This window comes from Rhincodon typus, chromosome 27 (genome assembly GCF_021869965.1).
Source record: "Rhincodon typus isolate 14 chromosome 27, sRhiTyp1.1, whole genome shotgun sequence".
NCBI lineage: Eukaryota > Metazoa > Chordata > Chondrichthyes > Orectolobiformes > Rhincodontidae > Rhincodon > Rhincodon typus.
Genome location: NC_063358.1, coordinates 9912280 through 9937377, shown reverse-complemented (window position 1 = coordinate 9937377; position 25098 = coordinate 9912280). Strand labels below are relative to the sequence as shown.

Below are 25098 nucleotides of genomic sequence, written 5' to 3'. Positions count from 1 at the left end.
GTTTTGTTAGTTGATCAAAGTTGGTGGCTACTTCCACCATATGTGTTGAGTCCATTAAGAGCCAACAGTCTGTCACTGTAGACCCAAGGTAGGAGAAAGCACTGACGGCTTGTTGTGGCATGCTGTTGTTGAACCTAATCACAGGCAGAGACACAATCCCCTGTCCCATAACTACATTGCTCCTGACACCGATGGGGAGCAAGAACATAATGAACATGGGCCAATCCATAGGCCTCTGGAGCTCAATTATCTTTACAGGAACTATTACTTTAATATAAAATACTTACTAAATATAGCCCAGTATATCAGAATTATATCAAAGTGTATTAAGGGCTCTTGTGGTAATCATCCTACCTTTAAGCTAGGAAGCCCAAGTTCAAGTCCAAGTTCAAGTCCACCTTTTCGAGATTATGTCATAACATCTTGAACAAGGTGATTGAAAATAGTTTTTATTTATACCTAGGGACTTAGATGAATGAAGTTTAAATATACACACAGCATGAATTATTTTTGAAAAGGCAGTTAAGAAAATGAAACTACATCATGCATACCTTCTTCAATCTCTGCTGGTTGTTTGGAAAGAACGCATTGTAGGACTGGATTTTTCCATGCACCACCTTCTCTTGCGATAGCAAGAAGGGCCTGCAGTTCATTATGCCCAAATTCCAGCAATGCAATGTGAGAATCCTATCAAAATGATAGTGAAAAGTTTACAAACACAAGATGTTATGAAGCTGTGCTGTTTGGCTTTACCCCAAAAACAAGGTCACTGATAAATGTATTCACAAAAACAATGAACATTCATTCTGCTTTTATAATTCACAGCACATTTCAGTTACATGTTCATTTCAACAATTTCATAAAGCACGAAACCAACAGCAATATTACAGCAACATCACTGCCTTCTGCATGACTACATTGAACTTTTAAGCCAATGCTCAGTTCTGAAGTATGGAAGTGTTGCGATTCGGAATATATTGTTCTAATAATCTAACTAGCTTCAGAAAACAAATCCATTAAGATGTAAATCACAAACTATTCCACGTGGACCACTTCAGATTAGGCCCTTCATAGTAAACACAGAACTGCCAAAGAAGGTTCATAATAAAATGGATGGTAACATGCAGCAGAGTGACTTGTTAATCCATTTAGACAAATAGCATTTCAATTGTGTTTTTTTTCCCCCATTCCATGAGAACTATATATGATAACTTTCACTTCCAAGAGGAAGAATTTTTTTCTAGGGATGACACCGGAAAGATCTCTGGGACAGATGATTTTTTTTAGAAGCACTTAACGAAATAAAAGTTTGAGAATGATCACTCCTCCCAAAAGCAAACTAAACATAATTTTAATAATCAATGGAACCATCACTGCGACATTGCACTGCAAAATATTTATGGGAAAAATTCCACCTTCATCTGCCAAACATTGCCCTCTTGCTCTAAAGTATAAGTAGTTCCAAAGGTATCTGCTATGTCACCCATTATCTCTGACATTTCATAGCACAGTGCTAATAGAGTATTTGACATCAGGAATTATCACACTCAGGACGGTTCCTCTCCTCATATTTGCACTTTTTAACAGTTTGATTTCAAATCAGGAGTGGGATCCTCACAACAAATCCAACTGCAATGCTCCCACTGCTACCTTAGTTCAGATTATTACTGGGGAATCAAACGCAGGAAATAGGTCAGAATCAGGTTTCGGTTCAAAAGAACAGTTTTGTATCAGAAGAACGGCAGACAGTTTGTGAAGTCTCCAGGCAGGAAAGTAGTCAAGTTTTTTTTAGAAGATAGTCCCAGCACAAGTGCTGCAAACACTAAATTTCTCTTCTGATTCAGTGGCAGGAAATCAGTCAGTTGTTTTGTGTCTCTGGGAGAGACAATAACGGAGAGAATCACACCTGGTGAATATGCATAATGGCCAAAAGGAAACCTTTGCAACTTGTCAGCTAAGAAATTAAAGAGTTATAAATAGGAGTGATATTTTACTGAGAATGAGTACCAGCAATTGATTGTGTTGTAAGAAGTGTTGAATCTTTCTGCTGTGTATGTTTAGATATTTCCACTTTGTAATAAACCTTTTGTGGTGATAACTTGTTGGGTTTTTTATACAAGATTTATGGGCAGCTTAATGTTCAGGGATTGATGACCATGGCGATCAAACTATAAAGATACATCTTATGATTTATCAAGCCAGGTTTCACTGAGATGGGTCTTGCCAATATTACCACTACCTGGGATCAGAGAAACATCTGTATATTAAAGAATATTTGATCACTCCAATGAATGAGATCAAGTTTTAGGTCATCGCTGACCAGTGTAATTTAGAATTAGAGCAAACAAAACTTGGATATTCCAACAAATATTATGCTACTTCCAACCGATCACTCACCTGCAATGTCTGTTGTAGTTGTTGCCATACCTCTTGTGGAATCTCATTTTCAGACAGAGACAACAGAAGTTCGAAACAACTCCTAAAATTTAAACAGGGTTAATAGATGAGTCAGCTAGATCCTTTTGGAAGGTTCAGAATTATTCTACTGAAGATCTGTTGTCAGAAAACAAAAATGGTCTTCAGAAAAGCCCACATTTATTCTGTTGCCAATAAATTCTAGGAATCTTACAAATGTAACTTATTCTATACAGCTGGAAGATACCACACAGTATTTCATCAAGGCTGGTCAAAAATTGATTGAAAGATGCCTAAGTACCAAATAAACAGCCAAAATGTTACAAACCATAATACTTTTGGTCAAGTGACATTTAGATGGCTTTAGACATTGCACCATGATTAGCATGGGTGGGTAAGTTCCCCAAACGTGACCGTGGATTTCCTCCTGAAAGGCATTGAGGGTCTACCTACAGAACATGGACTGCAACAGTTCAAGGCGGCAGCTCACCATCACTTTTTTTTCTTTATTCATTCATGGGATGCAGGCATTGCTGGCCAGGCAGCATTTATTGCCCATCCTAATTGCTCAGGGGGCAGTTAAGAGTCAACCACATTTCTTTGGGTCTGGAGTCACACGTAGGCCAGACCAGGTAAGGACGGCAGTTTCCTTCCCAAAAGGACATTAGCGAACCAGATGGGTTCTCCCCCTGACAATCGGCAATGGATTTATGATCATCATTAGACTCTTAATGCCAGCTACTTATTGAATTCAAATTCCATCATGGCAGGATTTGAACCCAGGTCCCTAGAACATTATCTGGGTCTCTGGATTAACAGTCCAGTGATAATACCACTAGGCCAACGCCACCCCTTCTCAACAGCAATTAGGGATAGGCAATAAATGCTGGCCTGCCAGTGATGCCTATGCCCCATGAGAGAATAAAAAAAACTAACATTCATTTAGTAGTTATTAATGACATAAGTAGTACAAGACAAATTCTGCTGCAAGACACCAAAACTCTCAATCCACAATACTAGCTACTCAAGTCAGAGTTATATGGCAGGAAAACAGACCCTTTAGTCCACCTGGCCATGCTGATCAGATACTCTAGACTGATCTAGTCCCATTTGCCAGCATTTGGCCCATATCCCTCTAAATCATTCCTATTCATGTACCCTTCCAGATGCCTTTTAAATATTGTAATTGTACCTTCCTCTGGCAGCTCATTGCATACACGCACCACCATCTGTGTGAAAACACTGGCCCTCGAGTCAGTTTAAATCTTACCCCTCTCACCTTAAACCTATGACCTCTAGTTTTGGGCTCTCCTACCCTGGGAAAAAGACCTTGGCTATTCATCCTATCCATGCCCCTCAATTTTATAAGTCTCTATAAGGTCACCCCTCAGTTTCTGTCAGTCCAGGGGGAAAAGCCCCACCAGCCTATTCAGTTTCTCTATAGCTCAAACCCCAATCCCAGCAATATCCCTGTAAATTTTTTCTGAACCCTTTTGAGTTTAACAACATCCTTCCTATAGCAGGGAGACCAGAAATGAACAGTATTCTAACAGTGGCCTTACCAATATCCTGTATAGCCACAACTTGACCTCAACTCCTATATGCAATCCAAGGATCAAAGATGGCATGCATGCTAAAACACCTCCTTCACCAACCTGTCCAACTGCGACTCCATTTTCAAGCAACATTCCCCACGGCCCTAGCATTAAGTGTATAAATCCTGCTCTGGTCTGCCGTACCAAAATGCAACACCTCACATTTACCAAAATTAAACTCCATCTGCCACACAGTCCAAGAAGTCAAAAAAAATCCCAAGCTTATACTTAAGATACTTGCAGTTCAATTTTCTTAGAAAGATTGCCATAAAAGTTTAGAGACACTTACACTGCTAATCGATTCAGCACAAAATGAATATGGGCACATTCTGCAGTCAGGTAAGGCCTTGCATTTGTGTAACTCTGGATAGAAATCCGATAGACCTCCAATAAAGGTAGGAGTTCTTCAGAAGCTTTGCACTTCTCACCATATTGTACCAAGATCTACAGTGAAAGAAGATAACTCATTATTTCAGAACCTAATCAACCAAATTAACTGCTCAAGAGACAGAGCATTTCTGTAATCTGCAACAACATGGAAATATTTTTAAACATGCCTTAAATTGACACTGTAAGCTCAAAGAGCAGCAGTGTATTAACTCTTTCCATTGGCAAGATTTAAAGCAATACTGCCTACTCAAGGCGCAGATTTCGTTCAGTGCATTTGGGTGACTATGCAAAGTAATACATCACCAGTGATGCAAGGAATCAACTCAACATGTTTCATGTATGCTTCTAATTTTTTTGAACTAACTTCCCTGATTACCAAAAAGAAAAAAAACAAGCCATGCACTTTTCTTGAGGGCCCACTTTTAGAAACATGGCAACTGAAATGCCTCTGGCATATTCAAGCCAAAAGCAAAGAATGAAAGTAAAATGAATTATGCACTGAAACTGGCTTGCATTTACTTTTAGAGATAGTAGGAACTGCAGATGCTGGAGAATCTGAGATAACAATGTGTACAGCTGGATGAACACAGCAGGCCAAGCAGCATCAGAGGAGCAGGAAGGCTGACGTTTCGGGCCTAGGCCCTTTTCTGAAAAAGGGTCTAGGCCCGAAACGTCAGCCTTCCTGCTCGGCCCGCTGTGTTCATCCAGCTCTACACCTTGTTATCTCCTGCATTTACTTTTAGTTCACTGCAATTTTCATACCTTCAGGGACTGTTAGTTCAACACAAACATGTGAATTAAGTACATTTGACCCCTAAAACCTGAAGGCTGATTGAATTGCAGCTTTAACTCCACTTGCCTGCCTCCTGAAATCCTCTGACTTCTCTTTACTGAAGGATCTCTATTTCTGCCTTTACAATATTCAAATTCACTACTCTCTGGGGAAGAAACATCCAGACATTTGATATAAAAAGGGTTCTCATCTGTGCCTTAAATGGGAGAATCCTTATTTTAAATTGTCTCCCTTAGCTCTAGTTTTGCCCAGAAGAGGAAACAGAATCTTTAATGTAGTAAAATACCCCAAGGTGCTACATTAGAGTGACAGAAAACAAAATATGACCAAGCCACGAGGAGATATTAGATTAGATAATCTTTAGCTCCAGTAAAGAGCTAGGTTTCATGATATATCTTAAAGGACGAAACAGAGATGTGAGTCACAGACAGGGATTCAAGCCAATAGTGCAGCAATTCAAATTGGGGATGCTCGAAAGGTCAGAATTAGATTAGAACATCTATTTCAGAGGGATGTGGAGCTGGAGGCGGTGACGGAGATGGGAAGAGACAGAGGTCACATGGGAATTTGAAAACAAGGATATTGACTTTAAAATTGAGACACTGCTTGAACAAGAACCAATGTAGGTCAGTGAGCAAAGGAATGGGTCAGAACATGGTCAGACCTTTGGGTGACCTCAGACTTATCAGAGAAAGAATCTTGAAAGCCAGCCAGCAATGTCAATCTAGAGACTAAAATGGCTTGAAATGAGGGATTCAGCAGAGATAGGGGCAAAGTCAGGTGATGTAACAGGAGGAAGTCTTAGAAATGGCACTAGTGTGTAGATGGAAGCTGATTTTGGGTTAAAAGTTGGTTTAGTCTTGGTCATTTCCCAGGGAGGGGCATGGAGTTGAAATTGTGGTGCAATCAAATTAGAACCAAATCAATTTATAGGTAGCCATTACAACATAAGTGAGGCATGAAAAAAGATATTCAGACATTCATTGCTTAACATCCCAGAAGTTCCAATCTAATATCTGCATCCAGTAAAAGTCATGGCAAAAGCTGAATAAAATTCCCTTTTAAAATGGGCTGGAAAGCATCCATTAGGTGCAAACTGCAGTTTCCTCTTGCGCGACTTGTGGAAATATTTACCACAAATATCAACTTTAACTTTGAGATGAATGAGTCATTTGGTTCCTTATGTACTAAGTTGCTGAACTTTAAGTGCACTTGACATGTCCCCACTTGCAGAATTTAGTTTCTAATAGAAGAATTCATATTTCTTAAAATGTTCCTCCCTACTAGCTATCCACACCTCTCAAAACAATTTTCAATACAAGAATTATATTTTAGGTTCTGTGCTGAAGACCACAGCCAACCTAAAATTGGGTAAGTTGATAACCTTTCATCAGAAATGGGAAAAGGCAGCAATGTAATAGGTTTTGGGCAAAACATCTCGTAATATTCCATCTTTAATTTTTCCCATTTCTGATGGAAAATCATTGACCTGAAACATCCACAGATGCTATTTGAGCTAAGAATTTCAGCAGGTTTTAAATCCAAGATTTCTGGAATAAACAGTATTCTGTTTTCTGATTAGAACCAAACTGCACTGACTTTACAAATGGTGACGACTTTGGGCAACCTGCCAGTCCCACGGAGGTGGTAAAATGTCCCAGAATGTTTCACAGGACCATTGCCATATGACACCAAGCCATGTAAGAAAAGATTAGAAGTGATCAACATGGAGAGTCCTAAAAAGGTAAACAGGTAGACAAGCTGAGAGTTTCGGGACCGTGTTTCAGAGTTTAAGTAGATGATATCATGGCTGCCATAAGTGGAGTAATTGAAACCAGGAATGATCAAGAGGTCAAAATTAGAGCAATGTAAATATCTTATTAGTTCTGAAGCAAGGTTACAAAGGGTTACAAAACATTGACGTAAAATTTAAATTTAAGCACCACTTAATTACCCAGTTGAACACAGGTGCGTTGGTGACAGGAACTTGACAGGAGTTGGCTGCATATATACAGAGCTTCAGATGAGCTAAAATATACGACGGGTACAATGTGGAGACCACAAAAACAAGCACTCAGTAATTGTAAGGATAGGTGATATCGAACCCAAATCTGTTGAAACAGCCTCCAAGTTAATGACACAAGATTGAGAGACGAATAACATACAACTACATGTAGGTTTCCATAGCTGCAGCAATAGGATACTCCTCTGTACTGTTATCAGTAAGGTTGACAATAATGATAGTAATTTAGCCACACTTTCAGTGGACGTAGCTGTCAGAATGAATATAACTGATACTTTGAGGCTATTTTCTTTTCAATTTATCACAGGAAAGCACTAGAATTGACTCAACACAGTCCTTATGTTGCTACAGTCTGATCTCTTCACTACTTGTGGTAGAGCATTTCCTTGCTGCATTAGTGTTTCTGTGCATACTGAGCAACATGCTTTAAATGCAATTCAAGACCACGCAGCCATACTTCCTTCCAAAGGAGTGGACAGAAACCTTGAGATGCTTTTTTTGCTTTTGCCACAGTCAGTGATTTTTTCCACGATCAAAAAAGCAACTCTACAAGATGCAAAAAAGTCATATACATTTTTAGTAATAGAGATTTTTTGGAACTATATCTGCATTCAAAGAAAGTAAATTTGAAGCTCACTATAGGAAAGACATTTAGTGCTAAAACCCAACATCTGTGATGCAGAACCTAATGCCAAATTAAAGACATCTGATGTGCAACACATTCAATAGGCATAAGGAAGCATCTTATGCATTTATTTGCAGTTTAATTATAGGAACTTTACTACAAAGAAGTGTAATTGGTGACAGACAGTTGAATGAGGAGTTTCCATTAGACGTACAGACATTTGCTATCTTAAAAATGAACAGCTGACAGAAAATCAAACAATGGCACATAAGCATAACTTGTTCGTGTTACTTTTGATTCGAAGTGTAATACAACAGGAAATCAGTGAAGCTGCCCATGACATTGAGTAAACTACTGCTTTTCAGATTGGAGAAAGGTCTACACTGGGGTTCCCAAAGGGGTGGTACTAGGACCACAACTTTTTGTGATATACATTAATGACTTGGGTGTGCAGGCCACAATTTCAAACTTTTCAGGTGACATAACCTAGGGAAGTGCACAAGCTGAGGAGGACAGTGGTGGACTTATGGTCATCTCGTTCATAACTTTAATGCGACTTTTTTTTTTTAAGAAGTACTATTGAAGCTTTGCATCTTGCACTCATCAGGACAGAATGGCAAGAATAGAGTTTCAAAAGTGAACAACCTGATACTACACAAGAAACATGGTGCTGATTTGGTTGAGATATTGTTGAGGAGAATGCTCATGCTATTTCTCATGCAGTATAAACTGCTGTCTTCTGAAATTTGGTATTCTTACAACTCTGTTCTGATGAATGCAACACAATGCTAAAAAACACAACTCTCTTCTAAGCAATACTGAGGTGTTAGATTTTAAGAGAGCACTGGCAGACAGCCTGGTGGAATGCACAGGCATGTTGCAGGTGAAATTTAATGCAGAGAAGTGTGAAGTGATATATTTGGCATGAAGGAGGAGGAGAGACAAATTGAAGAATACAATTCTAAATGAATTGTAAGCACAGAGGGCCTTGGGGATACAAGTGCACAAATCACTCAATATGAAAGCATGCAGACAGCGCCATTAATCAGAAATCTCGGCTTTATAATTTGAAGCAGTATGTACAAAATGAAGATAGTTATGATCAACCCACAAAAATCAGACTGAATCTCAAGTGGAGTATTGTGTCTAATTCTAGGCATTACACACTAGGAAGAATGAGAAGGCATTAAAGCAGATGCAGAAGGATTTACTTGATTCTCAGCTTAAAGATCCTCAGTCACTTAGATCAATTCGAGAAACTTGGACTATTATCCTTAAAAACAGAAGGCGGAGAGGAAGTGTGATAGAGGCTTTCAAAATCATAAGTGGGCTGAACAGAGCAGATAGGAAAGAACTATTAGCAACAATAGAGGAAGAGAATCAGAAAATACAGACACAAAGTTAATGGCATAAAAAAGTATCAGGAGAATTTCAAAATACAGCCAGTGAATAGAATCTGAAATGCACTGTATGTGTGAAGGAGGCAGATTCCATTGTGGCTTTCACAAGGGAACAGGATAAAGGAAAAATATGCATGATCAGAAAGAAAGAATGGCAGGTGGGACTAGCTGATTTGCTCTCACACAGAGTTGGTATATTCTGAGATTCCACAAATGTAAACCAATTTCCGGTTTACACTGCTTGAGACAAAATTAATTCAGAATGTGTTTTAGAATAGACATTTACAGCAAGATACAGAACTCAGTTAAGACCCCAAATGACTTTGTTTTACATTTCAGGCAATTGCAGAAAAATGGTTTGGACGAAATGCATACAGCAATGCAGCAAAAATGCAAAACAAAAAACTAGAAATACTTGAGAAATCTGGCAAATCTGTGGAGAAAATGATTGCTTGAATTTTAGAAAAGTATTGATTTGGCTTTTTTGGAAAAGAAATTGAAGAAAATAACCAAACTTTTTCTGCATTTCTGTATAGATTTACAAGGGTTTTGATAAGCCATTCATGTAAGTCACAGATCACATCAACTCATTGTTCAATAGAGAAAACATGAAGCACTGATTAAAGTGAAACTATTGGCTAACTGTCAGAGATGCCTACCCAAGGTAGGGACTGTTCTGTGTTAACAGTACATGAAAAGTGTGATTGCTGTGGATAAGAACATGAAACGTGTATGTTAACACTGCAGGCTGTTTTAAATACTGAACAAGTTACTAAAAAAGTTATTGACTCCAAGTTAAATCACTCATGTTACTAGAGGCTCCAGTCACTTCACATCAGGTGCTCACACCCTTCACATTAGGTTTTCCCCCAAAATGCATGATCTGTTCAATAACATACATCCCTCTCTATTCCTTTCTGATGTTGTTCTTGTAGAATCAGGATGTCAATAAACACCAAGCACAAGCCTGACTGAAGAACTTTCTAGTCTTTAAATTAAGAAAAAGAAAACAAAAGCAGCCCGAGTACTGCCATATTCCTCAGACCACTGTAGGGTCCTCACTACCCAACACATGGAAGTTCTACATTTCAGAGTGGTTTTAATAAGTTAATAAATATCAAATTACAACATATGACATTGCTTTGCTTATCTGTATAAAAACGGCACATGGTTTCACATTATTTAAACTTGAAAACAATCCATTCACTGAAGTAACACCATTTGATTTAATTTAAATGCAGACTATAAATAAAGAAAACTTTAGAAAGACAAGAGACTTCAGCATTAAGAAACAATGAAACAAATTGCAGTGCAAAGGATAAATTACATTCCAAAAACTATTAGACTACATGTAAGGAAGTTAGATTCTATCCAGTAAATACATCCTCATTGTTAACTAATTAACTGGGGTTCAATAGATGCATAACAATGGACAATAAAACAGTGTTGAAGGGCAACAGCAAGATATGGATAAATGATCCCCATGAAATAATCTAAAACAAAACAAAGTGAGATTCAGCAATTTCCTAACTTGATTTTAAGAAAAGCAGTCAATTTTGTAAGAATAATTCTCTGGTAAAATTGTACAAAAAGTTGAATGAAAGTATAGATACTTTATTTGCAACAGGATACCGAGAGTGGGAAACAATGTTTCATAAAGATGGCCACAGATCAAAAAAAAAGCCTAACTTTTCAAAACAGCTTCCCTTCCACTAGCTTCTAAATTGAGGTACCTACTCAGGAATGTTTGAACATATAAAGCCGCCAAGTTAAACAGATCAATAATGACACTCCTGCAGGACTATCAGCATAATATGCAAAGTTCGTCAATAATGAATGAAACTTGTACTTGAGTTAGCAAAATACAGCAATGGAGATAAATTTACATTACTGCTGGTGGCAGATGAGGAAGGATTTTACTCTTATTTCTTCTGGATGTATTATAACATGCTCCAACATCTCCCAAACAAGGCATAATATAGCTAGTAGTCATTACATTCTAGGAATGAAAAAGGTAAAACGTAGGGCCCAATAACATTCTTGAAAAAAAAAGCAATTAACTCATTTGTATGCAGTTAGACTAAAGGCATATCCTATTCAGCAGTGACCAAACATCCCAGCCATTCCCATGGCTTTGTAATCTTTGCTTCTATCAGCAGTTTGTTTTTAGAATAGTCCCACCATTGCAGCTGGGAAGGTCCTTAAGTTCCAGTGACCAATCACATTATTAACAGAGAGAATCAAACAACAACGCCAGTCCAAGTGGTAACTGGCAACCCATTTGCACACTCAGCAACATTTCTGCATCCATAGGAGGTTGACTCCCATAACTGTCAGTGATTATGATAAAAGGTACACTGCATTTCATACCTAAAAGTTAAACATGAATATTTATATAATAAAGTAAAAGCCTGGTTGTTTGTTTAATTGGACTGATGTCCAATAAAAGACTAGCTTAGAATTATTTTAGCATTTGATAGAACATTAAAGATATAACCCAATGTAACAGAATATTGTTTCATTTTTTGCAATATTCAATTATACTGGTATCCATCCTTGTGAACTACAATGTGTCATTTAAAATTGAATGTCAATATACAAATTCATTGGAATGCAGTTTAAGTATTTTAGGAAACTGAATCACAGTTCATGCAGTAACCCTGAAACAAAGATATACATGTGCCACAAAGTACAGCTAGGATACAAGACCAGTTAAAACCATGATGGGCGTCATGGTTGGCATCTTGGAGCATATCAAACAAACATGTTGTCAAGAGACACAGATTCAATGGACACACTAGGATTTAAGTTCTATCAAAGAAAAAGGACTAAATTTTGGTTCCAACTTCTGTTAGACCAGTAATAAACAGCAAAGATTTCACGAAGTGTATGAGGTTTCCTCTTCTGTAACCCCATGATAAACTCATCTGGCTGCAATTAACAGAAAGTTGACCAGGAACTAGGAGCCTGGCTGACTGGTAAACTTTGAGCAGTGAGGTATCATTTTGTTGACCACATCAACTGTAAGGTTGGCAGCTGTGTCAGAATTTCCTACATCTGCAAAAGCAGCACTTCCTCCTCCAGTTACATAGCTGTGAGAGAAATCCAACAACCAGGACTAAGCTTGAAAACAACGAACAGTTCCACATGCACACAATCAGAATTTAATACAATGTAGAAATCATCCACAGGAATACCAGCTTAAGTACTGAAGCTGATTGCATCGGAAATGACCAAATGACAACTATGATGAAACTATACCACATAAATCAAATTCTACAGAACATGCAAATATTAAATCTCCACAAGCAATTCTCTGCCTGGAATTTCTGACAAACACTTCTCTCAAAGTATAAAATTTTGAAATTTTTACATACCTATTATTGCAGTCAAAAACTTAAATTTGAAATCAGATCAAGAAATTGGCATGAATCCTACTTCGCTACCATTCTCAAACTTTGCGCGGTTGTTCTTTCAAAAATATATTTGGCTAGGCCTGTAATATGTAGGTGCTATTCCAGTGATTGATCTTGTGATATCTCTAATATGTAGCAATAAAAAGCTTACAATTTCAAATGAGATATATCTCATTGAAATCTAACAATCACTGTGCAGTTTACCAAAGACTTATATTTTCAACTGAATCACAATTCAGTTGACTTACATCAAGCTTCACATAAGCAAGACAGGCAGTACTTCTTTACAAATTCCAAAAGAAAGGGGATTCCACAGGGCATTCCAATGTTCTCAACCATTCATCCAAACACTGGCAATCATTTGGAACAGTGGTGTAAATCAAAAACTGTTATAGCAGACTACAGTTGAAACAACTCCACAGAAAGTTTCACCCGTGAAATAGCAACTCAAGAAAATACACAGCCCATGCAACCTAGAGGTTATCTAACCAACTTAACAGAATTTAATTTACACACTGCCCTGAAAATAGTTTTCTACACTTAAAGCATTCTTTTCAGAAATTTTTTCTAATGGTATGCAGACCTCACTCAATTTCAACACAAAACAGGATTTGAAAAACACCCACATTCTTGCTAAAGAATGCTCTTCCTTCCAATTGAGATTTAGTAGGGCAGCTGAAAATCACTTCTCAATTTACTAGAATCTGTTTACAGAATGATGCACATGATTGTACAAATTCAGAAGCAAAGATTTTGCCTCTCACCAAGTACTACTGCTCCGAATACAGTCTAATGGAACAGAAGTGTTTTGCAAGAAAAAATATTGCACACCAAGGCAAAACAGCCAAAAATAGTTAGCTCCATTCTTACCTAGCTGTGAAGGTACTAATTAACTGACCTCTGGGAATCCCCAGTGCATGGATAGTTAAATAGATTCTTGATTGACAACAGAATCCCAGTTATAGCAGCAGACAGGAGTGCAAGGATATAACCAATCCAGCCAGCCACAATCTTATCAAATGGTGAAGTAAACATGAAAGACTAAATGACCCACTCCTAATATTTTTGTGCATATGCGCAAATAATTTAAAATTCAGGGATAAAGTCACTCAAAAATATTCAGTAGCAGAAAAGATAATAGAGTGCAGAAAAAGGAATTACATTTACCATGTGATGGTATCTCATTGTAATACCCCTTCAAAGGAACAGATCAGTTTACATTAATGAAATCACAGGAACACTATTTGAGAAAAGTGTGAAAATTAAAGAACAAAACAACTGAAAACTTATAAAGAACTAATTCAGTGACTTTCACACACTGGAGAAGCCAGAGAAGATTTGTTGTAAAAGTTGCTTTTAAAACAGTTAAATATAGAAAAGAGGAGGAATACGCTATTTGGCCTTTCAAGCTGCTCTGCCATTCAAAATGATCATGGCTGATCATCCAAAGCAGTATCCAGTTTCTGCTTTCGCCCCATTAAAAATTTCTTTGCATTGGTAAAAGTCTCAAAAAGTATCATGCTGAAATAGTTTAAGATCTTTGCAAGTGATCATTAATACTTAATGAATTGCCAAATTGCAGTTTCATTAATGCACCGACATATCCCTAATGATAATTCAAACGTTTTGGCCTGAAAAAGCTCATTGAAACCACTTTCTTACTTTTGGTCTCGTGGGCCGGAAAAATTTTAAACTCAAGCTAAAGCTTTCCTTTTCCAACTCACCCACACTCAGTTGCAACAGCCCAAAGTACATTCTAGGATTAAACCAGAATTAGCAAAAGAACTGCAAATATTTACAAAATCTCAATTTTAATACAGTCATGCCTTATATCCTTTTAGGAGATTAAATTTGAATTATAGTTTGCCTGCTGTTCTGCACATCTAATTATAGTGTGACAAGTTTACATAGGTCATTTCCATTATAAATGGAGATGTCACTTTTTTCATTCCAAATTGCTATGAATGCAAACAAGATTTTACCAAATTAGATATCAGCCACTGGGTATGCATTAAAATCTACCAATATGTGTTACAAATAGTAACGGTATAATCCACAGCTGCATGCAGAGAGAACAATGTGAATTTACTTAAGTTCTAAATCACTAAGTTCCATTAAAAAACTGGATGCACCTTCCAGGGGCAATGGAGAAAAACCATTTTAAATCTACACAAACTACAGGAGCATGCATCAGTATAAAGGGTTTGATGATTACTATTGTGCCTTACACACTCCATTTCAGATCAAACATTTTAAATGTTTTGACAGATGATGAAAATGGACACTTTACCTGAACAAAAAGAATTACAATTCCAAAGAGAAAACAAACCATGAACTGGAGTGGACACCACTGAGCATGGGAAACAAAACTCCCCCTCTACCGCCTCCCCACCCAAATTTCCCAACACATCTTAGTTTAGTATAATAGGAATTAAAAGTTAAGCTGTGCAGTGGTTCCATGAGGCAAGCTTGCATTTAGTCATAAATGAAGACAAGTTAATAAGTTAATCAAGTTTTGTCATAACTTCCCTGAAATCACCAAAGTAAATATATATTCAAAACCTACAGAGAACTTTTCTGCACACAGGCTTGGAACTGATTCACAATTTTAAGGCAAATACTGTACTGACTTTTAAACATCAGGCTCGACAGAGCACAATCTATTCTTACATTTATAGAACTAACTTGAATTCCAATGAAGGTCGTTCACATTTTTCTAACTGAAAGGTTTGAAATAGCTTGTGTCCCCACTAGATTCCAACACATCTATGGCTACAATGTTCAGACAATAGACACTCTTCCACTGTCATTTCTATAATGATTCTCTTTACTTATCTTGAATTTGTTCAAATGTTCACTGAAACGTCTGTGTATTAGAATTTGTTTTGATTATCTCTTCATCAGGGTATTTGCAATAGAATATTGCAGATGTTTAGCATTCCTTGAGCTATCACCTACACAAAACTAGTAAGATAACAAAAGATTACTGCTCTTAATTCAAATATAGTTATTTTAATCTAAGGAGATGTTATGATACCTCCAGAGTAGGTGGGATATGAACCAGGACTTTCTGGCTCAAGGGAGGGACACTAGGATTGCACCAAAATACACTCAATAAATGCATACATTTTTAACCAATTTGCTCAGACATGATCTGGCCCACGTTCGGGGGACTACCACTGTGCCACAAGATTATGTATTGGTGGTGGAGGTAGCAACTATTTAAAAGATGAATAAATCTACAGAATTACAGCTGTTCAATCTTTCTGGACTCTAGGGCAAACACACTATATAATTAGTTCAGTCTCATCTGTTACCATTCGCTGATCCACGTTCAGCAACTTAAATAGGATATCCCAATCTTTTCTGTCCTGCTCAACTCAATTACAGGGTAGTCCCACCACCAAACAAAAATGGCAAAGCTTGCTGCGGCATAATCCCATCAGAATCTAATCGAAAACACATGACTATAAACCTAAACGGTGCAGATATTGTATGCAGGAATGACTCTCTGTGCTAAGTGATATCTGCCAACCTTTTGTCAAGCTTAAGTACAAGAGACACCAGAGTAGGAGATACAGAAACAGAATGCAGAAGTAAGGCTAGAGGGTAGGTGTTTAGAACTGAGATAAATTTTGTTACCCAGAGAATAGTGAGTCAGTGGAATTCCCTGCCACGAAGTGATTGAGGCTAAAACAGTGATCCTTTTCAAGGAGTTAGATGTATTTCTTAGGCCCAAATGGATTAACGGAAATGGGGAGAAAATGGGAATAAGGCTGAATTCAGCCCTTCAAGTCTATTCCACCATTCAACGTGATCACGGCTGATCATCCAACTCAGCAGGCTAGTCCCACTTTCTCCCCCATTTCCTTTGATCCATTTGGGCCTAAGAAATATATCTAACTCCTTGAAAAGGATCAATGTTTTAGCCTCAATCACTTCGTGGCAGAGAATTCCACTGGCTCACCACTCTCTGGGTAACAAAATTTATCTCAGTTCTAAACACCTACCCCCTAGCCTTAGACTATGATCCTTGGTTCTGGACTCCCTGGTCATCGAGAACATCCCTCCTGCAATTACCTTGTCTGGGCCTGTTAGAATTTTATAGGTTTCTATGAGATCCACACATTTTTCTAAACTCCAGTGAATATAATCCTAACTGATGCAGTTTCTCCTCGGATATCGGCCCTGCTATTCCAGGAATCAGTGCAGTAAACCATTGTTGCACTCCCTCCATAGCCAGAATTTCCTTCCCCAGATAAGGAAACCTAAACTCCACACAATACTCCAGGCGTGGTTTCACTAGGCCCTGTACAATTGTAGCAAGACATTTCTGCTCCTGTACTTGAATTCTCTTGCTACGAAGGCAACGAGCAATTTGCATTTATCACTAGTAACTCAATTAGGTAAAAGTAAACGTAAAACACCCAAGGGGAAATCATTAATTTTGTTGAAGAACAAAGAGGATAAAGACTCAACATGCTCAGCTACCAATTACTCAAGTCTCAGCATATCTGCTAAATTTTCTAAATATTTGTGCTAGTATAACTTTACTAGTTAGGACATTTCTTAAATTTAGCTAAATGTTGTCTACTAATCAGTTTTTTTTGCTGATTATTTCCAAAACAATGTTGCTACTAATGGTTCTAATATTGACATTACAGTACTTTTTGTGGGACTTTAGCCAAAGTTCACCCTGGTTTCTGGGTTCCCACATAAAATGAGCATACCAGATAAATCACTGTGCTAATGGGCCTCTCCACTCAAATGAGCAAAAATGGTCACGGTACAGAATAAACATTTTATCCAGCAGTGATGACAATTAAACTACCTATGTGTGCCTGTCTTTTAAAAATGCCATTAACTTTCTTGCATTTACCATGTCATCTCAGCAATACATTCCACAAATGTAAGCCACATCCTTAATAACACTGGAACGTTTATTTTACAAAAAAGTCAGTTGTTAAATGTGACCTGCTGCTACACTGCAACAGTGATATTATGGGCTACCTTTTCTGAATCGCGGCAGTATGTATCACAATATGGCAACCTTTTCAGTCCCGTCCCTCAAATGCTGGATTTGCAATCATGGATCAAAAGTCTATCCTCACCTCCAAAGCTTCTCTCATCCCATTTGCATTAATGATCAAATCACTACCCAGCAAGAGTAAATAGCTTTGAGTCAAATCTCAACCACTCATAAGCAATGGAACAAGCAGAACCACAAATGTCAGCTGTCCTATCAAAAGATCAGCCAGCGCAACATTTGCCTAACAATGTTAAGAGTTCTATTCTTGCTCCTGTTTCTTATATTTTATGCACGAGTGCTTCAGCATGTAGCAACTCAGAGTACATGGAAGAATACTGACATACCCTTTGTATCTCTACAGGATCATATCTTACAACTGGATTTGGTCTTCCCAATTGATAGTTGGCTCCACAGCAGAATCAATGTACAGGCTGCCGCATTTCAGCAATGCTACAATACTCATTGTCTGGTGTCACACATGGTTCCTCAATAGGTTGCACAACTGCACTGTTGAGGTTTTGGATGTGTAACTGTTGTGATCAGCCTGTCCCCAGCTCACTTGCAGCAATTTGACTCTTGGGACACTGGCCAACAGTTGCCTAAACACTTTAGGGTCTTTGCTTTCTAGTCGAGCAATCATATCCTCATTGCTCTAATTCCAAGCTTTTGTTAACTCATTCTGTACAGGCGATGTAAAACTTTTTCATATGTTCCAGTCATTAAATAATAGCACATTTTGCAGTTTCATTTGAACAATGTCTACTAAATCGAAGATGTTGTTGTAAGCATTTTAGCATTAAGATTTAACATTATCTGTTCAAAACCTGTCTTCGTTTATTGTGCTTTTTCAATACAAAGGCTCAAAAATCAGACATCTCTCTAAGTTTTAGCATTTCTAATTGAAATCCATCCTTATCAATTATATATTTTCTTTGTGATGAAAAAATCTTGCTAGTATTCAACTTGTTTTAAGTTTCACTCTGGAAGCGTGAAATCAATAGCCCATCACTTCTGTTTACTTTTGGATTTCTACGAAGTCCCTTACTTTGGCTTTTTCCAATTTAATGAGCTATCTGTTGGCATGCCTCAAATCAATGATCACAGGAATACAACCCTGACATCCAAGTAAATTCTCATAACATGCCACAGGCGACATACAGACCTCCAAAACAAAATTTCTATCTTCAAGAAACTGAATGCCATATCAGACCAATATTCAAGTTTCAAAATTTTTGAATAAATGATGATTAGCAAAACATTCACAATCTGCCAATGTTCATCAGCACATCATTTACTTTTTTTGCTTAGAAAACTCCATGCTGGTTTCACCTTCAGATTCAATAGTCAATACTGAATGAAAAATTTAAGGCCTACAGGAAGGTCATCATTAGCACAATGCAAATTGCTACTGGAACAGGCATTAATGCAAATCTTGCCAAATGCTGAGACATGCCAAGGAGAAACATCAAGAGAAGTCTTCAGAAGTCTGAAGATGTGTTACCATCAACAGCTTAATGCTTTTTGCAATACAGGCAGGAGGGGGACCTTTTTTCACTTGGTTCCTATGTATTTGACTTGCAGAGTAGTTGATTCAGATACCAGTAGTAAATGCACTGAAGGTAGGTAACACCACTTTGCACCAAAAGCTACAAATGTCTTTGATCATGCCAACAGTGCTTGTATCACAGTAGCAGCACTTCTGTAGGAGAGGTTGAAAAGTTGTTGTGAATACTAACAATGGCTGCACTTGCCTCAGAGGATCTAGGGCTCCATACCACTAAATTCAGCTCAAAGAACACCGATGTGCTTATTAAAATAGGATTTCTAACACAAAGACTTTCAAATTCAAACTAGTTATGCTGAACTCCCTTAAATATTTAACAACACACCTGTACATTGCACCTGAATTTATCACATTACGTGCATCAGTAAGTAATAGCTCTGGGACATGGAATGCAGAAACCAACAGGCTTAACTGAACCTCAGGTGGATCACCATGGAACTGGAATCAAAAATAGCAATATATTCTTTAAAGAGTGACTTAAGCACACTACAGAGTATTCTAACCAGAAATCAACTCATGTTAAGCAATTATTGTTCTGGTATTAGTGTACCTGGGGTGGTATATAGGTCATGTGTCATACCCTCATCTTTGTAAGCCAGCTGGCTCCATCTCATCAGATCACATCGCAGGTTCATACTGTATATTCCACAAGTACACATCACTGTCTCAAGGGCATGCCATGAAAACATCCGAGATGGCAGGTAGGTGGGAACTTGCAAATACAGATTTTTAAGCCCAGCTACATTGGCAATGGCAGTGTAAATGAGGACTGCTTCAATTATTTTGCTTTTAACATTAAAATTGTTTGCAATGATGTGAACACTGCTTAACCACAGCTTTATCTAGGTGCATGCAAATAGCTCTAAAATTTTTTAAACCAGCTTGCTCAGAGATGTCATTACTAATCTCTGGACCAGGTGGCACTTGAACCTGCATCTCCCATATGGTCCACACAAAATCCATGGTCTTTTAAGGTTCAGGAAAAGTTCTAAGCTTAGCATGGTAAGGCTATTTCTAAACCAGCACTTTTAATTTGCCGAGTTTCATAGATGTCCTCCATTAACATAACAGCATAAAGTAAAAAGCACATGAAGCTGAGATTACATCAGTAGGGCCAATCAAGGCTAATCATAAAGATGAGCAAGCTTAGTTGACTGTAGTCTACCCTCGTTCCTATGGGACAGCTAACATCAGCAAACTTTATATTCTAACCATAACCTTTGATAACAGAGCCAAAGTGGCTCAAAATTTACTGATTGGGAAACTAATTCAACAATGCATGCAGGAAGCATGGATACACATCAAGTTGTCACCATAAAAGTTGTCAACAATGTCAAAGAGTTGCACGTGACATCACCTTTAAAAAGCTGAATCTCCAATGTTGTACTACTTCTCAGTTTCTTGTATAACTACAAGGCCATAAACCTTTTAAAGGCTTTGTGCAAAGGTACTAAGCAAATTCCATGTGCATCACCTGCAGTTAATGCAGCATATCAAATAGTAAGGCAAGATCATTAAAGCAAGTCTCATCATAAAATACTACAACTGCCGATTGATGGCAAGCACGTTATTGCGATAATTGCATTACAGTAAAGAAACAGAAGGATATAGCCCCTTGAATTAGCACAACCACATCAAATTGCAACTGATCAACCATGACCCCACTTTCCCTTCCAACCGTCCTAATTCCTTGCTTTGAGTGCCCAAAGATCTGCTGTTCTCAAACATGCACAAACTCAACTGCCAGAGCCTTTTCAACACTGACATCATGACCTCAAGGTAAACAAAATTCAGATTAAGGTTTAGCAAGGTGTAAAGCTGGATGAACACAGCAGGCATCTTCATCAGGATCTAGGCCCGAAACGTCAGCCTTCCTGCTCCTATGATGCTGCTTGGCCTGCTGTGTTCATCCAGCTCTACACCTTGCTATCTCAGATTCTCCAGCATCTGTAGTTCCTACTCTCTCAGATTAAGGTTTTCTCATAATCAGACACCATCTGATCATACGAACAGGATAAGATCGATCAGCCAAAATGTGAAGTTCATAACCCCATGTCCACGAGTACAGAAATGCAAGAAACCATAGTTCATGGGAAATCAAGTTAAGAACTATCTAATCATGCTGCTTATATCTAAATTTAAATTCTATAGGAGATTTGGTAATGCAAAGTTTACTTTTTAAAAAAATCATTTCAACGGAATGTCGGCTTTGGTGCTGTGAAGATGGTGGTGGCAAGCTGCCTTATATCACTGCAATCCTTGTGATATGGGAACACCCACAGTGCTGTTATGAAGGGAGTTCCAGGATTTTGACACTGATATACTTCCAAGTCAGGATGGTATGCAACTCATGGGGAACTTGAAAGTGGGTGCTCCCACTCTTATGCTACTCTTGTCCTTCTAGGTGGTAGTAGCTGCAGACTTCAAAGGTGCTGTAGGAGCAGCCCTGGTGGAAGTTTTCAATGAACTATCAATAAAATCTTCCAGAATATGATGAAAAGTTCAAAGTGCTGTCATGCAACTTAAGTAAACAAGGTGACTAGCCATGATTAACAAATTCTTTAACTGAACTTCGTACATATCAGCAATGTTGGAAATCGTTCAATGTTGATAAACAAAGACAGGTGTTGGGGTGTTACAAACTGGAACTGATCCATCACATTCACAAATATCTTGAAGTGGGGTAAGCTACAATGGAAATTAACATTAAATATACTAGCTAATACAACAAAATTACTAGACTTCATTTTCAAAGCAATTAACCCTGTTCTTGGAAGCACGAAGATGAACTCCTCGACAGGCACTGCAACATACAACTGTTGTACTTAATGAAGGAAGAAAACTGACAAGCATCCATATGTGGGCAGATGGGGAGAACCAAGTGCGATATAGCTGCTAAGGTGACTCTATGCTGCTCTGCATAGCAGCAAATTATCAAATCAAAATGAACCAGTACAGAAAACTGCCATTCAGTGCAATATCTACAGCAAATCAGGGCAGAACTTAGACACTTAATGCTAAGGTCCTGAGGAGTGCTGCCAAATAAAAAGGCTTTGAAGTACAGGTTTATTGTTCCTTGACGGTGGAGTCGCAGGTAAGCAGCATAGCAAAAGCAGTGTTTGGTATGCTTGCTTTTATTGGTCACTACATTGGGTATAGGAGTTGGGAGGTCACATTGGGAGGACATTGGTTAGGACATTTTTGAGTGCTGCATGCAATTCTGGTCTCCCTGCTATAGGAAGGATGGTGTGAAACTTGAAAGGGTTCAGCAAAGATTCACAAGAATGTTGCCAGGGTTGGAGGGTTTGAGCTATAGCAGAGGCTGAATAGGCTGGGGCTATGTTCCCTGGAGTGTCGGAGGCTGAGGGGTGACCTTAGACGTTTATAAAATCATGAGGGGCATGGATAGGGTGAATAAGCAAGGTCTTTTCCCCAGGGTGGGTGTGCTCAAAACTAGGGTATACATTTAAGGTGAGGGGAAAAAATTAAAAGGGACCTAAGAGGCAACTTTTTCCACACAGGGAGTGGTGTGTGTATGAAACGAACTGCTAGAGGAAGTGTTGAAGGCTGGTACAATTACATCATTTAAAAAGCATCTAGATGGGTATATGAATGGGAAGGGTTGAGAAGGATATGGGCCAAATGCTTGCAAGTGCAACTAGATTAATTTAGAATACCTGATCAGATGACCAAGTTGGACCAAAGGATCTGTTTCCATGCTGTACAGCTCTAAGAGTTATTCAATCACATTACCCTTGCCAATTCTACATAACCTTGTAAATGTCACTCCTTCATGCAGTTAATACCTTTTCAACATCTATTTGAAAATTACCCGTTGGAATGCATCAACATTCCTTGAACCGATGCATTTTACATCATAATTCACTGCATAAAGAAATTTCTCTCGTCTGATTCTTTTGCCAGATACCTTGACAAAACCTTTCACCAGTGGAAAGGTAGAGGGTCAAGGGCTGTTTTTTGGACCCAAGACCTGTGACGAGTGGTTTTCCACAGGGATCAGTACTCTGCCATTTATATAAACGATTTGGATGAGAATACAGGAGGTATGGTTTGTAAGTTTGCAGGTGACACCAAAATTGGACAGTGAAGGTGGTTACCTGAGATTACAAAGAGATCTTGATCAATTGGACCAACGGGCTGAAGGGTGGCAGATGGAGTTTAACGTGAAGAAATGGAGGTATTGCATTTTGATAAAACAAACAAGGGCAGCACTTATACAATTAATGATAGAGCTCTGGGTACACAATTCTTTGAAATTTGCATCACAGGTAGACAGAAACATTTAGTACACTTGCCTTCATTGCTCAGCCTCTGAGTATAGGAGTTGGTACGTCATTGAGGTTGTACAGGACATTGATGAAGCCTCTTCCGGAGTACTGTATGCTCTGTCATAGGGAGGGTGTTACTGAAGTGGAGAAGGTTTGGAAAAAGCTTTATCAGGATGTTGCCAGGACTGGGGGGGTTCGCTTTATGAATATACGCTGGGACACTTGCACTGGCGTATAGGAGGTCAAGGGGTGACATGTATGGATGAGGCCTCGATACCAGGCGTAGCGAACATCGTTGCCCTCGGATGCCGGGGTGTGTGTGTGCGTGTGCGCGTGTGTGTGTGTGTGTGTGTAAAACTAGGGTATATATTTTTAAATGGAGTGGAGAAAAGTTTAAGGAGGACATGTGGGGCAATTTTTTGCGGTTCACGTGTGGAATGACCTGCCAGTGGAATTGGAGGATGCAGACACAGCTACAACGTTTAAAATACATTTGGATAAACGCATGAACAGCAAAGGTCTGAGAGCATTGTCCCTAGTTGGGCCGAAGGATCTGTTTCCATGTTGTATGACTTCAGTTTAAAGGCTTTTACAGATCTTAACTTAACCGGTTCTCTTTGATAGAGAACAATTTCCCTAGTTTCATCACATAACTGAAATCCTCCCCTGCATGGTCTCCAAGGTCTTGAAATCCCTTTTGAAGTTTGATGCTAATAATTGGCTACAATACTCCACGTGGGCTGATTATTTGATAAATGTTCCTTTACCTATGCACTCTGTGCCTCTATACATAAAGAGAAAGGTTGCTTATCACAACCTGCCCTGCAGACTGTTCTTGCAGAACCTTGCAGGTGAAAAAATGTAATCGGTAAACCAGACAATAGTAAAACAGTCTCAAAAAAAATAACCATAATGGGAATGGAGAACTATCATACTATAGAATTGAAAAAGCACATTAACAAGCTTTAATTAATCAAAATAGTTAATCCATGACATCTAACCAGTTTAAGACTACAGCCACCTATGGGTGTTCTAATCACAATAGTATTGACATGTATGACCAATTCAGAATTTTCATTCCAGACAAAACTGATATTTCGAAGGAAAAACGTAAAACTGGTGATTTACGCTGTTCAATGCAATTGGTGCAATACAACCCTGGGAATGTCATGGCATGATAATTAATTTCTACTGTACACTTCGACATTCAAAATGGCAAACTGGTTTGTCATGTACAGTTTCTTTAACCTCTATTCTTCCATAGATGTTTTCAATATTTTAATATATCTGGTCCACATTCAATAATTTACCCATCTGTAAATTTTGTTCAATTAAAGTTATCAAGGTGACAACCTGGTACCTCCATAAACTGACAATAGCTTCATACCATAATCCTCTCTCCCAAACAATGTGGTATATAGGTGGAAGATAACAAATTATTTGAAGAATTGTTCCATTCACAAATTGAAAAACAAATACATTAATGGAGTCAGAGATAGCAGGAACTGCAGATGCTGGAGAATCCGAGATAACAAGACATAGAGCTGGATGAACACAGC

General features: G+C 38.3%; 1 protein-coding gene across 1 annotated transcript in view; it reads right to left on the bottom strand.

Moving 5' to 3' along the window:
• rlf (RLF zinc finger) overlaps window positions 1–25098 on the bottom strand; it is a 38815-nt gene that overhangs the window by 5871 nt on the left and 7846 nt on the right. The window contains exons 2-4 of the mRNA XM_048613077.1: window positions 4300–4454; window positions 2398–2479; window positions 552–687 (exon numbers count right to left, since the gene is read on the bottom strand). Coding sequence (XP_048469034.1) covers window positions 552–687; window positions 2398–2479; window positions 4300–4454 — 373 coding nt within the window. The remainder of the gene's footprint in view (window positions 1–551; window positions 688–2397; window positions 2480–4299; window positions 4455–25098) is intronic.